Here is a 14,594-nt window from a genome sequence, read left to right as displayed (position 1 = left end):
TGTAAATTTACTGAGCATTGATCAACTCTGAATCAGGCCTTCAGTCTGCAAATGAATAAGTGCCTATTGTGAAAAGTAAAGGTGACGTGACCAGAGGCTTCACAGGTACTGGCGACAGCCTTGGTGACAACCCCTGTGTGACTTTGCTGTCTACCTAAGGGTGTGGCTGATCACAAAGTGACGTGGCCACGTGAACATGGCAGTGGGCAAGGCCTAGCCTGGAGGGGGCATGGCTTAGTGGCAGCCCTGATATCATCATACTAAGAGGCATGCCCAGTATTCCTGAAGATGCTGGCTGCCCAGGGAGACTGGATTGTATGTAGTGTATGTAGCTCCTCCTCTGTGACAGGAGCCAAATGCTGCAGGAGAATATCACATCGCAGCACCTAGCTCCTGTCACTGGACTGGACTGGCAATGTCTTCATAGACACTTAAAACTAGAAAAATTGCTAAAAATGTTTAGTAGTGACTGAACTATTGAGGGTGCAGGGGAAGCAGCTGCTATGGGGCCTGGTGGCTTGGGGGCCCAAATGCCCAGAAGGCTATACCCTGTACTCTCTGGAAGGTTTTTTTTGCAGCATAGCCGTCCCGTGCCCCCCCCCCTCATGTCAAGGAATATGGCTTCTTCCCCAGAAAGCCCTTTCTGAGCGATATCTTACATTATATACTCTAGCAGTGCAGGGGTCCTCAAACTCTTTTGATCTGGTCAGACAATAAAAAATAATGAAAGGACCCTAGTAAGTTAACGCAGAAGGTCATCACATCACATGTGTAGTCAGCAGACAGCACATACATGGTAGCATTGGGGAGCCACAAAATGATGCGAGGAGTCTAACATAACAGAAAATGCAACAGATTTTTCAGACTCCTTGAATCACTGACTGAGATTAGAAATCTTCAGTCTGATTGTCAGCAATATGGAGTCCCCATGCTGAGAAGGTTGGGACGCACTTTGGGGTCACGACCCACAGTTTGAGAACCGCTGATCTAGTGTATATAGGGCTTTAGTGTAGGAAATGTTCAACAATCACTTACTATCTTTACAAAGCAATGGTCAAGAATCTTACCATTTTGATTTCCTCAACAAAAAAAAAATGTCTGACTTAGCTGTGATGATTTATCACAGGAAGAGATGAAACTGCAGACAGAAGACTCTGATAGCAAAATATTAATAGATCATTAAAGCATTATTGTTAATTGATAAATTGGGATGAGAAAAAAGGCTGTTTTAATGAGAAACTCATTATACACATATTGTACCAGCATGCCAAGTAATTAAGCTCTAAATGTATGTAGAAGTGTTTATAGCATTTCAGTAGCTGCCATGGGCATCCCAGTAGTAGCACAACCTAATTATAGAGATGCTGTAACAATTCCGCTGGAAAAAAACAATGGTGTTTATAGTGTAACTAGGTGATTCATCGTGCCCTACGGCTGCTCTTCACACCAACGTAAGAGTCTCTGCCCCCTTAACCTGTGAAATATGGTTAGTATTATTTGGAGGATTCTCTGCTGTGGGTGTTGGAGCAGGGGTGGGGGATGGGCGGGTGCGGTGTTGCTGTGGCTAGGTGCAGGGGTACTCCGCGTTGAGGAAGTCCGGGTGCGTGGGAGCCGTGGGTGGGTGCATTTGGACCAGTAGCAGGTGCGGTGTTGCCACAGGTGGAGGAGGGTGTCTGGTGGTGCTTTGGGTGTGGGAGGGTTAGATGCGGGTGTGCCGCGTGTGGTGGAGTTGTTGGAGAAACGGGCGTGGGGTTGGTGTGGGTGAGGTATGGAGTCTGGGTGTGCTCTGGATGGGGGAGAGGCCAGTGTGCCATGGATGGGGGAGTGGCGGGTGTGGGTGTACTGCGGGTGAGGGAGGGACGGTTGTGGTGTTACCACAAGCAGATGCGGGGGTGCTGCAGGTGGTGGAGGGATGGGTGCGGTGGTGTTGCAGATGAGTGTGGCAGTGGAGTGGGTGGGTGAGGGTCATGTGTGAGGGTGCCGTGGTTGGGGGAGGGTGGGTGGGGCAGTGGCAGATGTGGGGATACTGCGGGTGGTGGAGTGACAGGCAGTTGCAGGGGTGCTGTGGGTGCGTGGGCAGTGGTGGTGTGGGAGAGGGATGGGTGCATGGGTACTGTGGGTGAGGGATAGGCGGATGCAGTGTTGGGGTGGCTGGGTGCGTGGGTACTGCGGGTTTAGGAGGACCAGGTGTGGGGGTCCCGTGGGTGGGTGCATTAATACGGCAGGTGTGGGAGTGGAGGATGCGGGGTGGCCACAGGTGGGGGAGGGTGTCCGGTGGTGCTGTGGATGTGAGTGTGGGAGGGTCGGCTGTGCTGCAGGTGGTGCTTACTTACTTACACTGCTTTATCACTTGCAAGTCTCTGAGAGATGCTTTTTTCCTGATGAGAGATTGGGGAGGGGCGATCTCAGCAAGTGCTGCGCTGATAGGCTTTTAGCCCCGATCTGTCACTCTATGACTCCGCCCAGCGTTTTACACACAGTCACCGAGTGACAGATCTGGGCTATTATATAGGAGATATTTATGAATGGCCTGGCTATTCATATATATGATGAGTTTTAACCTAGTGGGACTGGATTACAAACAGTGCTGTGCAGATTATGCCTCAGTGCACACAGCTAATGACCTCAGTCCATCCACTCAGTAGAGTTGTATAGAGCTCTTTTGAAGAAAACTGGATCGATTATAATACGTTTGCTGCTATAGCCCTGAAGCAAAGTTCAGTTGATCGCAAATGATTGGTCCCATACTCAGGTAACGGGGCAGAGGTATTAAAATGCATTGGTACTTATTTCCTAGCAAGGCGCCTGCGATCAAGATTGTATCCATCGGGTCCAAAAAAATCGTGTTGATCACATCGCATGCAACCAAATCGCATGCGATGCAATCAACGAGATTGATGCAATTTTTACATTGGCCCCAATGTTAAATGGCCCCCAAACCCCAATTTTTATTGTTTCCCAACCCTGATGGGTCAAATGCCCCCCCATTGTTAAGGGGACCCCACGATCAACACCAACTCGAAGTGTGGCAGAGCAGCGAGCCCGCGAGGGGCGGCGGTACGTGTCCTCCAACCTATTCATACCCCCACTATCCACGTGGCAAGCGCAGCGAGCCACCAAGCCCGAAGCGTGGCGAGCGGACGCACATTACTTCACAGGTATTACGTGTCCCCTCGCGGGGCTAGCTGCGCTCACCACACTTCAGGCTTGGTGGCCTTAACTTAAGCCATGCGATGGACGCGATTTTTTTTAGTCGGGGAAAAGGCTAATAATAGCCCTGAAATCGCATCGGTCGCGTCCATCGCATACCTTAAGTTAAGGTATGAAATCACCTGCGATGGGCGCCGTGCTAGGAAATAAGTACCAATGCATTTTATGTTTTTTCATTAATCGGGGTCCCGTTTCTCCTACAATAACGTGGGGAAGCGGGCACCCATATCACCTTAATGTATTATGAAGCCCCCTGCCGATAAGGAGAGTCGTTATATCTTCAATCCGCATCTCTCCTTATCGGCGCCGCTGTCAGGACTGGGTATGCGCCTTTTTAAACAAAGCACTCTCCCCCCAAGCCGGCTGTACTGGGCTTGCGCAAGATCTCGCTATTATCGCAAGATCTCCTATGCAGCCCAGAGCCGACAGCAGGGACAACATTGTCCTTGATATGGGGAGAGGACAACGCCAGCCCAGGGCTGGCGCAGCGGGCACAGAGGTTTTTACAGGCGATGTATGCATGTCAAGCATTCATAAATCACCAGTGTGGCAAACTTCAATCGGACAGTGGCTTTCAGAGGTAAGCACCGGACTGCCCCTTGCGCACATTTAGAGGGGTATTCAATATGGCATTTCCGACTGTCAGAACATCCCGACAGTAGGAATCCCGGGGTGTTTTCGCCCAGCACAAATTAAACTCGACAGCTGGTATGCAATGTTGCAGTTGTCGAGTGTCGGAAAGTGGGCGTGTTGGTGAAAACACACATGGATCGTCAAAACGTCCGTAAATTTGACAATCCGCAGTCATTTCCGACAAAGCATATCCGACTTGTTTTAAAGTCGAATCTGTTTTATCAAAATCTGCCTCCAATGTTCTCGGAAAGGCAGCATTGAATAGGCAGCCGCTGCTATTTCCCCTGGCGGAAAAAGCGGCTGACATTGAATAACCCCTAAGTGCGCAGTTAATACATTTAAAAAAGTAAAAGCTTAAGGCCCCCATACATTAGGCCGACTTGTCATAGGGACAAGTCGGACCCAATTCTCCTGCGAGACGCCCGGCAGCTCCCCGGGAAACTCACATACAATGTGGCACTTGATGTGCCATTTTTTACATATGATAAATCGCATAAGATTTATCACATATAAAATAAACCTGGGAGCTGCCGGGCGGTGAGGAGCAGGGGGGGGGGTGGGGTGGGCACTGGCGGTGCTGGTGAGCAGCGGCGCTAGTGGGGGCTGGCAGCAGCATTTCTGGGTGCCGTGGGGGATGCCTGTGACAGTGGGGCGGGCGGCGGTGATAATCACCGTGCTCTCACTGTGCAGCTTGCTGGAAGCAGCGTCTCTGGGTGCAGCGGGGGATGCCAGTGACAGTGGGGCGGGCAGCAGTGGTAATCCTCATGCTGTCACTCAGCGGGCGGGCAACGGCGGCTATTACATCTTTAAAATAACATGTCAAATGACTATCCGCCTTCTGATTAGCTGAGATAGCGCACTCTCAGCCAATCAGCGGCCACTGATTGGCCGGCCGCTGATTGGCTGAGAGTGCGCTATCTCAGCCAATCAGAAGGCGGATAGTCATTTGACATGTTATTTTAAAGATGTAATAGCCGCCGCTGCCCGCCCGCTGAGTGACTGACAGCATGAGGATTATTTATTTATTTACAGTTTCTTATATAGCGCAGCAGATTCCGTTGCGCTTTACAATAGTAGACAGTGATAAGACAAACTGGGTAACAACAGACAGACTTGATTATCACCGCTGCCCACCCCACTGTCACCGGCATCCCCCGCTGCACCCAGAGACACTGCTGCCAGCAAGCTGCACAGTGAGAGCACGGTGATTATCACCGCCGCCCGCCCCACTGTCACCGGCATCCCCCGCTGGGCACTCATTCTCCCCCCCCTCCCAGCCCACTGCAGGAGGTCGGAAGTGATCGTACCTGCTGAACGTCCGACCTCCTGATCCGGTCCGATGCGCACAGGACTGCGCATCGGATCGGATCAAATGTCAAACACATGCGATTTTGGGATGATTTCACACGATTTATCGGCCCAAGTGCGGAAATCGCATGGAATCGGCCCAAAATCGCATAGTGTATGGGGGCCTTTACAGTTAAAGGAGCGCTACTGTATGTGCATAAAGCACATAGTGCCCCTTCATACATCTACCCCAATGAGAGGTATACATAGGGAAGACCTCTTTCCCATCTGGGAGGAAGACAATTTGGTTTTGAAATGACCCGTTTAAGATTACTCCCACCTACTGTATATACAGTATATCCTTAAAATATTTAACATGTTAACAGAAATGTTCATTTTCTGTTTTAATGTCTTTGCTATTATAGTACATTCCTATTCCCAAGGTGTGTATTAACATGAATTATAGTTGTTGATAATGCTTATAAAAATGTGTTCATAAATAATCAAGGCGAAAAGTACACTGCAAAGTAAAGGAAAATGTCTTACGCAAAGCATTTATGAACTTTGGTCGAACTTCAACAATCAGATTGGAATGAAAACAAGTTGTAGGTCAATTGGATCTGCTTTGCCTCCTACATGAAATGTGCAGTGTACTATTAAGATACCAGCGATTTATGAAGAACATTGTATTTAACTAAACCTTAATTGCCCTAATTAGATTGCAATTGACAAGCAAATTTGGATTTCTTGCATTAACAGTTTACCTTATTATGTTTATTGTCCTGTTATTTTATGCAGTTTGAATAAATCAATGTTCATATTAAACATTTGAGACGAGGTAAATAGCCTCCTCTATGGTAAAAAAGTAAATCATTGCATGATTATTCATCGAATTGAACAATCATATAATAATAACATATTGTGCAATAGAACAATTCAACACAATAAACCTTGCCATGAATTTGCCCAATTCATTAAATCACGCCCATTCCAGCCAAGAATACAATTACTGGGAGGTATGCTCAGTATTAACTCCATAATACTAGAACCAGTTAATGAATTAGGCAACCTCCATTCCTGGCTGTCTAGGGCCCAGTGGGCAATGTGGAGCCCAAATCAGGCTTAGCCATTTTTATGTATTTGATTTTACAAACATAATGGGGCCAAAACCAGCCTCTTTCTTAAGACCGAATCTGGCACTGGCCAGAGGTCTGCCAGTGCCCATCCACAACCCCGATTAGCCTCCCACTACCAACCCACTTCAGCCCCATCCATGACAACAGACCCCGTGCATTGCCCAACCACGGAGGTCTGCTGAAACCCATCCAAACCTCTCATTGAAGGGAGGAAAAGAAAAAACCCAATCTGCAGAAGACACTGAAGTGAGATCTGCAGCATTGGAGGTCCCTGTGACACCGATCCAACAGTGAGACCTACACCACCCCCCAGCGAACACATTCGAAACATCAAAAAGGGCCTAGAAACCCACGCACTACCAAATCATTTTAATAAATACCATCAAAAAGATGTGTCTTGCATTACACGGTTCTGTGGGCTAAAATGGGTGAAGGGTCACTGGAGACAAAGGGACCTTGCCACCCAATTGGCCAAAGCCGAAATGAAGACAATATACGAATTAGGCACTTTAGCACCTAAAGGCCTCAATGCAGATTATGAAATAAAATGGTTTTTATAATGTGTTTTTAAAATATGTTGATATACATTTTTTAGATTCCCATTTTAACTGTTATACATAGAAAATTATAGAGAAGCACTGCCACTTTTATGAGTGATATAACATAAGCTGCCCGTATGCACTGTCACTTTAAGGGAAATGCAATATGGAATATCTGTATGCACTGTCACTTTCTGTATTATAATACCATTGCAGGGGAGAGGAATACCTCCCATACGCACTGCCACTTTATGTATTATATTATATTATTGTAAGCTGTCTGCTGCAGAAACGTCACTGTATGTTAAAGGATATGTATTCACAAGCTGCTATTGATGCCGTTTCCTCCAATGCCAGCTATGTAGGAAACTATGGCAACATATCAACTAAACCGTAAGACAGCGGAGATGACGTAGCGGCACCAACAATTGTGTACACCCAGGATGCGTCACCTAGGCAACAGCAAGAAGGAACGTCATGTCCGGCCTGGAGGCCGAAAGCACACAATAGTTACCATGGAGACGCAGCATTGCGGCGATACGTCACGTCCGGGTCGGAACCCGGAAGTGACCAGGAGACAGGAGCGCACACTTAGAAGGACAGCATATAAGACGGCAACGGATACTAGGGTAATATACACACCTAAGGACTTTGAAAAAGACTCCAGTTGGAGTTGAAACGCGTCAGTCAGTCTGGGAGCCTTGGCGGTGTTGACGCTGGAGCAGAGTGCCGGAAATTGGGGAAGCTGATGATTCGTGATTTGCCCCGGGACAGATTCACATGCGCTATTTGAACTGGCCATCAGTTCCATCCCTTCCGGTAATTGCCCCATGTGTTGAGCCAATAAGAAACCCTTTTCATTTGGATTTCTTTACCCTTGTTTTATTGGAAATTTTAAAAATATATATGTTTATCTGGAGGATCTGAATGTGACCTACCAGACATTGTTCTGTACCAATTAAATTTTTGTTTGTTGTACCCCACTGTACTTCACTATATTTACTGTCTTTCCTCCGCATGATATTTATCATTACTACGGCGGAGAAGTACCATACACCTTGAACATATCAGCGCCTGGTCATAAGTTATGTATACCTCTTGTCTGTATCTACACCACCCCCCAACCCACCCCGCATCTATCTAACCTATGCACGATTTTTCAAGTGTTAAATAATGCATTTGTTCACAAATAACAACAGTCTTGCATCACATTCATTATTACAAGTAACCAGAGGTCCATCAACATTGGTAAAGTAACTAGTGCGCAATTCATCGAAATTACAATATTAAGACCGAATCAGTCTTAACCAGTCTCTGTGTAATACTTCTATGACAAAACAACCCAACACATCATTAGTGAGCAATGGTGCTTTATGGGTGCAGGGATTGCAGTGGACAAGCTCCCCTGAGTCCAGGGGGCCCTAAGCCATACAACAAATTCTTGAAACTGTATCCAGATGACAGGTCGACATTGTCTAGGTTAATAGTCACTATGTCGACCGCTAATGGTTGATAGTGATTAGGTAGACACCCAAGAATGGTCAAAATACACTAGACATGTATTGACAGAAGATCGACACAATCAACATGGTCGACCTAATTTTTTAAGATTAGACCGATCACCATGGGAACGCCCAGCGTTTACATGAGAACACCCATTAAACTATCCGCCGCCACACACCCCGGTCGCAGTCTTGGGTGCGTGCACCCAGTAAACAGTATGTTTGTTGTGGCCGCCCGCACCCGGTGTATGCATATGCTCAGAAATGTGGCTGCACATGCACATATGCCAAACATCGGACCCCTTGTGAATGAATGCTGGCTGCGAACGGACCAGAATAAGCTCCTTGCTTTGATACCAATCATCATCGTCGTTAGTGGGCACTTGCCCTATCCTTGGAGCATATGTTAGTCCTGAAAAAAGTTGTATTTATGCGTCTGAATACTCACCAGTAATTCTCTCAACATGCCCTCTATAAATAGTACCAACATCAGATCCCAATGTTAACGCACAGCTATGCCCCTTCAGTCGTGACTGGTGATGTGACTGAAATGTGTACACTCAGTACAGTAACTGAGGTGGTGCGACATGTAGCACAAGTCACGGGAGCTGCAGCACCTGTCAATTTTCGGTTTTGATCAATCTAACTTGCCACTTTCTCCTCTTTAATTCACAGCAACACCTGGACTCCTCCATCTCCCCCTCACATCCCTAAGTAGCTTCAGTCACACAATCCTTAAGGCATGCATTTCAAAGTACTCTAAAAATTTCCCACACAGTGACAAATAGCTCCAAGAGCAAGGAGTCTGACTGCAATATCCAAGGTTATGGGTTTGGATATTATTCATTTATTTGCAGTTTCTTATATAGCGCAGCAGATTCCGTTGCGCTTTACAATAGTAGACAGTGATAAAACAAACTGGGTAACAGACAGACTTGGAGGTTAGAGGGCCCTGCTGCAAGCTTACAATCTATAGGGATATAGGGGGGAGACACAAGAACAGGCACCAGCAGGGCCGGTGCTAGGGTGTCCGGCGCCCTCCTGCAAACCATACATTTTGCGCCCTTTCACATTGCCATTGCAACAAGCTGCAGCACGATTGTGGGAGTGTATGCAACATGCAATCCTATGGAGGATCTCGGGTGCATGTACATGTATGCATACACCATCTCAGTGCTGTGTCCGCAAAATGTTGGAGGCACTAAAGGTGCCCATACACGCTGCGAGAATCGCATACGTTATGGGCTAGATCACATCGCATCGCACAGCATGCGTGCAATGTGTGTGCGATGCGATCCAAAAGCAGTACAAAAAGTATGTGCAGCACTCATGACTGAGGGGGAAAGGAGGGGAGAGAAGGAGGAGATGGAAGAAGACGGGAGGAGATAGAGGGCGGGCGGAGTGTTGAGAACTGGCAGCAGCACTGGCACAGCACACTGAGAAGAGGGAAGGAAGGGGAGGGGCGCTGCTGCCTGTTCGTCATTTAATTGACAGCTGACAGGCGCAGGGAGCAATGGGTAGGGGGCTGATCCGGACATGACATGTCATCCAGGCATTCACAGACAGTGCTACATGCCTCAGTGCAAGTGTCCCTGAGGAAGAGGGGGCAGGTCGCAGGAGGAGCACAGTGTGTGCGCGGTGAAGGGAGATGCTCAGCCTCTCCATACTGCCGCCCGCTGTTAGACAGGTGCTACGGGCGGCGTGCAGGAGACAGTGAGGGCTGAGGCAGCTTTAGCAGAGCAGGGAGGGAGATGGCGCCTTTTCAGCATGGCGCCTCCCTGCTTTGCAGGAGCTGCTGAGTGGGTAGCGCCGGCCCTGGGCACCAGTAATAGCATAGCAGTCCCACCAAGTTACAAGTCCAGAAGGGAAGCTATATAATACATAAGTGCCTCAGAGGGTTATGCGTGTAGAACTTAAATATGATAGGCTTGCCTGAAGAGGTGAGTTTTCAGGGAACGATTGAAAGTTTGGAGGCTAGCGGAGAGTCTTATTGTGCATGGAAGGGCATCCCATAGGATGGGAGCAGCCCGATGAAAGTCCTGTAATAGTGAATGGGAGCTAGTGATCCGCTCAGATGAGAGACGCAAATCTTGTGCAGAGCGGAGTGGTCGAGATGGGAGATATTTTGTGATAAGTGCAGAGATATATGCTGGTGCAGTATGGTTAATAGCTTTATATGCAAGTAGAAGTGTTTTATATTGAATACGGTAATATACAGGCAACCAATGGAGGGACTGGCAGAGCGGATCAGCAGACGATGAGCGTCTTGCAAGGAAGATCAGCCTAGCAGCAGCATTTAAAATGGATTGCAGTGGTGAGAGTCTGTTCTTGGGAAGACCAGTTAGGAGACTATTGCAATAATCAATGCGGGATATAATGAGTGCATGGATAAGAGATTTAGTAGTGTCTTGTGTGAGATACGGTCGTATTTTGGATATGTTTTTTAGATGCATGTAACATGATTTGGAGACAGATTGAATGTGGGGAACAAAGGACAGGTCAGAGTCGAGGATGACCCCTAGGCAACGAGCTTGTGGGGTAGGGTAGATTGTCGAGTTGTCAACAGTGATGGAGATATCAGGATGGTAACTGTTCTTAGTTGGCGGGAATATAAGTAATTCAGTTTTGGAAATATTGAGTTTGAGTTGACGAGAAGACATCCAAAATGAGATGGCAGAGAGACATTCAGAGACTCGGCCCAAAACCACTGGTGACAACTCTGGGGTTGATAGATAGATTTGAGTATCATCCGCATATAAGTGATACTGAAATCCGAAAGAGCTGATTAGTTTGCCAAGCGAGGAGGTATAGATTGAGAAAAGCAGAGGACCTAAGACTGATCCTTGCGGAACTCCGACTGACAGAGGTAGTGAAGAGGAAGTAGAGTCAGAGAAGCGAACAGTGAAAGAGCGATCAGATAGGTAAGATGTGAACCAGGAAAGGGCTGTATCATTAAGACCTAGGGAGTGTAGTGTTTGTAAAAGGATAGTGTGATCCACAGTGTCAAATGCAGCAGAATATTGGTTATGACAGTATTTTTAATCATGTGTTTAATCATAAAGGAAAATGTGACGGAATGTTCTGGATATGACTGCGAAGAAATGTGGGATTTATAATAAAAAAAATATGTAACTAAATGGCAGAGCTCTGAAATTAAGTGCATAAACGACAGTACAAAAGGATTGGTACCATATCCATGTTCTTAGCAGTGTTCTGTAAGTATAGATGTTCTATAAATGTATATACAGTATCATGTGGGAAGGGGCATCATAGTAAGAGGATTCCCTAGGCGCCAGGACTCGCCTTATGTCCCTGTTGGAGAAATATGCGCCAAGCAGCAAAATGTCTAATTACAGCTGTACATACACTTGTCTCTGCAAATTGGCATATGCTCAATTCTGCATTAGCATCCTAGTACAGTGCAGCCTAAGCATATCACCTATCAACAGTTAAATAAAAAAAAATGATGATACAACACACACTCAAAATACGTATATATATATATATATATATATATATATATATATATATATATATATATATATATATATATGTCTGCATCACAGGCTCTCAAAGTCGGTCCTCAGGACCCCACACAGTGCATGTTTTGCAGGTCTCCTCGCAGAATCAAGTGAAATAATTAGCTCCACCAGCGGATCTTTTAATATGTATCAGTCTTTAATGAGTGCACCTGTCAGGTGACCTGGAAAACATGAACTGTGTGGGGTCCTGAGGACCGAGTTTGAGAGCCACTGGTCTAAATCATGAGAAATGAGCATTGGTGCTGTCTCGCACATCCCTCCCATGGCAGTACCCAAGAACATGTCAGTCTTACCTTTAGTTGCCAGCAGAGCCACTGGAACAGCAATAGCAACAATGACGACTGCCCCCACAAGCAGGCCGATCACCCACTTCACCCATGCCTGCAACACACAAGGGCACACTCAAATCTTCAAGTTTCAGTACTTTTCAAGCTTAACCTCAATCTGAAGTGACAAAAAGTTTTAGTGATGCCTCTTTGAACACTCTGCCATCACCAATAATGGAGACAAACTTTTTTTGCTAAACGCTTACCAAACTCGGTCCTCAAAGCACCCCCAACAGACCAGAATTTAAGAATATCCATGGTTTAGCATAGGTGGTTAAACTAAATTGACTAAAGTACTAATTTGGTCACCTGTGACCAAGCATGGTTATCCATTGTGCCTTTAGGACCCTGTTTGGAACCCTTGGCTTAACTCTTAAATCAAGTTTAGTCAAGCTGTTATGGAACTAGATGTTCCATCTACCACTGATTGGCAGAGGAGAATGTTTTTGCAATTCCACAACAGCAGGATTGACAGATTTCCCATCTCTGGCAAAAATAAAAGTATTTTAATAAATTCATTTTAATATTTAATTGTATTTTTTTAATTAGCACTGTATGGTACAATCACTCACCTTCATGTTTCCTGAGTTGCTTAGAGGAATGTATTCCCCGTCTCCGGGAAGAGTGAGAGCAGTGAAGAAGACAAGCAGAAGAAAAGTTTAAGTATTAGATATCTCGTGATCACTCAAGACAGTGTTAACAGCTTCAGTTCAAATAGTTAAACATTAGTGAGGATCAACTTCAGCAGAATTCAGGTTGGACTCAATAGTCCTTAGTCCTTGCAGGTTATTCCAGCCAAACTACACCATGATTTGATTCCTGGCAGCTCAGACATACATCCAGAGTGGAAAGTGAGGACTGCAACAGAATGAGCTTCAAAACTCTACAGGAAAGACAGAAAAAGTTTGTGCCAGCTGTTTTGCACTGCGAAGGAGGAGTGTGTGTGTGAGTGTGCGAGTGTGTGAGATCACTTTATAATCAGGAAACTTGAATTCCACAGTTAAATTACAGCTAAGATTTATATAATTCAAGGGCTGTAGAAATGAACAGAATGTGTGTAAATTCATTAATATTAGAGGGAAGATCACAAATCTGTATTTAATAATAACACAATATCCACAACACATTGGATTAGTTAATGTAAGAGTTGCCACATGATCTGTTTGATCTATGAAGAATAACAATTTACTTTAGCTGTCAATGCTATTCAAAATTGAGTCCGTTAACAAAATCAAAGACATTTTGCATAATTAGACTCAACAGCCCTAGCGCTAGTAGCAGATTCAATGGAGAGCCACTTTTAAAAAAAAAGAACATTAACATCGCTCAACATTCAATGTAGACCATTTTTGAATAATAAAAAACAAATACAATTAATTGAAACATTTAAACCAGACTGTTTGAACTGTAAAAAAAAAAAAAAGAAAATTGGACTGCAAAGGGTTAAGAAATTATAACAAGTGCAAAAATTTATTAGGAATACAGTTAGCGCAACTCTCAATAAGATACCTTAAAAGCTGCAATCCCACATCATAGATTTCACTTTTTTAAGCATGTGAAAGTACACTTTTGTTTTGGTCCTTTCACAAATCATTATCTTTTTTTAAAATCACTCTGGAGGAAAATTAAATAAGGTGACCAGACACCAGACAGTCTTAAGGCCCCCATACATTAGGCCGACAAGTAGGCCCTAATCATCCTGACAGCTCCCCGGGGGTGGGGGGGGGGGAGGGTCACACACGATTTGGCACTTAATGTGCCAAGTTGTGCATGTGATAAATCGCATGCTATTTATCACATGCAGTTCCCCGGGGAGCTGCAGGCGGCGGATGCTGGCAGGGGGACCAGGGATCGGGGGATAGCAGTGGGGAGGATGCCAGCTATCAGAGAGCCAGGCAGAGGGAGGTGGCACAGGGTGCTGGGCAGGGGAGGAAGCTGCTACTATCAGCATGGGAGCAGGGGGGGGGGGGGGGGCGGCGCAGGGAACTGGGCAGAAGAAGTGAAGACGCTGCAGCGCCAGTGGCAGGAGAACACGATTTTTTTTAAAAAAGCCCATACAAATGAATGGGCAGCCACTGATTGGCTGAGACCTCTTTCAGCCAATGAATGGCTTGCCATTCATTTGTATGGGCTTTTTTTTCCCTGAAGTCCTGTCTATGCTCCCGCCGCTGGCGCAGCGCCGCTGCCCGGCAGCATTTTCTCTTCTCCTGCCTGGTTCCCTGTGGCGCCCCCCCCCTTGCTCCCGCTGCCGCACTGATGGTAGAGGCTTCCTCCCCTACCCGGTTCCCTTCGCCGCCACTCCCCCCACCCAGCTCTCTGGTAACCAGCATCCCCCGCAGGGCTCCGGGCTGCACATAAGATTTAGAAAATGGGATGTCTATATGTGTGATTTGGCCTAATTTCACGGCCCGATTCATCC

General features: G+C 46.3%; 1 protein-coding gene across 1 annotated transcript in view; it reads right to left on the bottom strand.

The window, feature by feature from the left end:
• Window positions 1-14,594, bottom strand: part of LOC146020665 (dipeptidyl peptidase 4-like) — a 122,319-nt gene that overhangs the window by 93,856 nt on the left and 13,869 nt on the right. Inside the window, exons 2-3 of the mRNA XM_083153944.1 lie at window positions 12,748-12,788; window positions 12,143-12,230 (exon numbers count right to left, since the gene is read on the bottom strand). Of these exons, the coding sequence (XP_083010070.1) occupies window positions 12,143-12,230; window positions 12,748-12,788 (129 nt within the window). The remainder of the gene's footprint in view (window positions 1-12,142; window positions 12,231-12,747; window positions 12,789-14,594) is intronic.

This window comes from Crinia signifera, chromosome 7, assembly GCF_055691185.1.
Source record: "Crinia signifera chromosome 7, ASM5569118v1, whole genome shotgun sequence".
Classification (NCBI taxonomy): Eukaryota; Metazoa; Chordata; class Amphibia; order Anura; family Myobatrachidae; genus Crinia; species Crinia signifera.
Note: the sequence above shows the minus strand (reverse complement) of the source record. Positions and strands in the feature narration are given on the sequence as shown.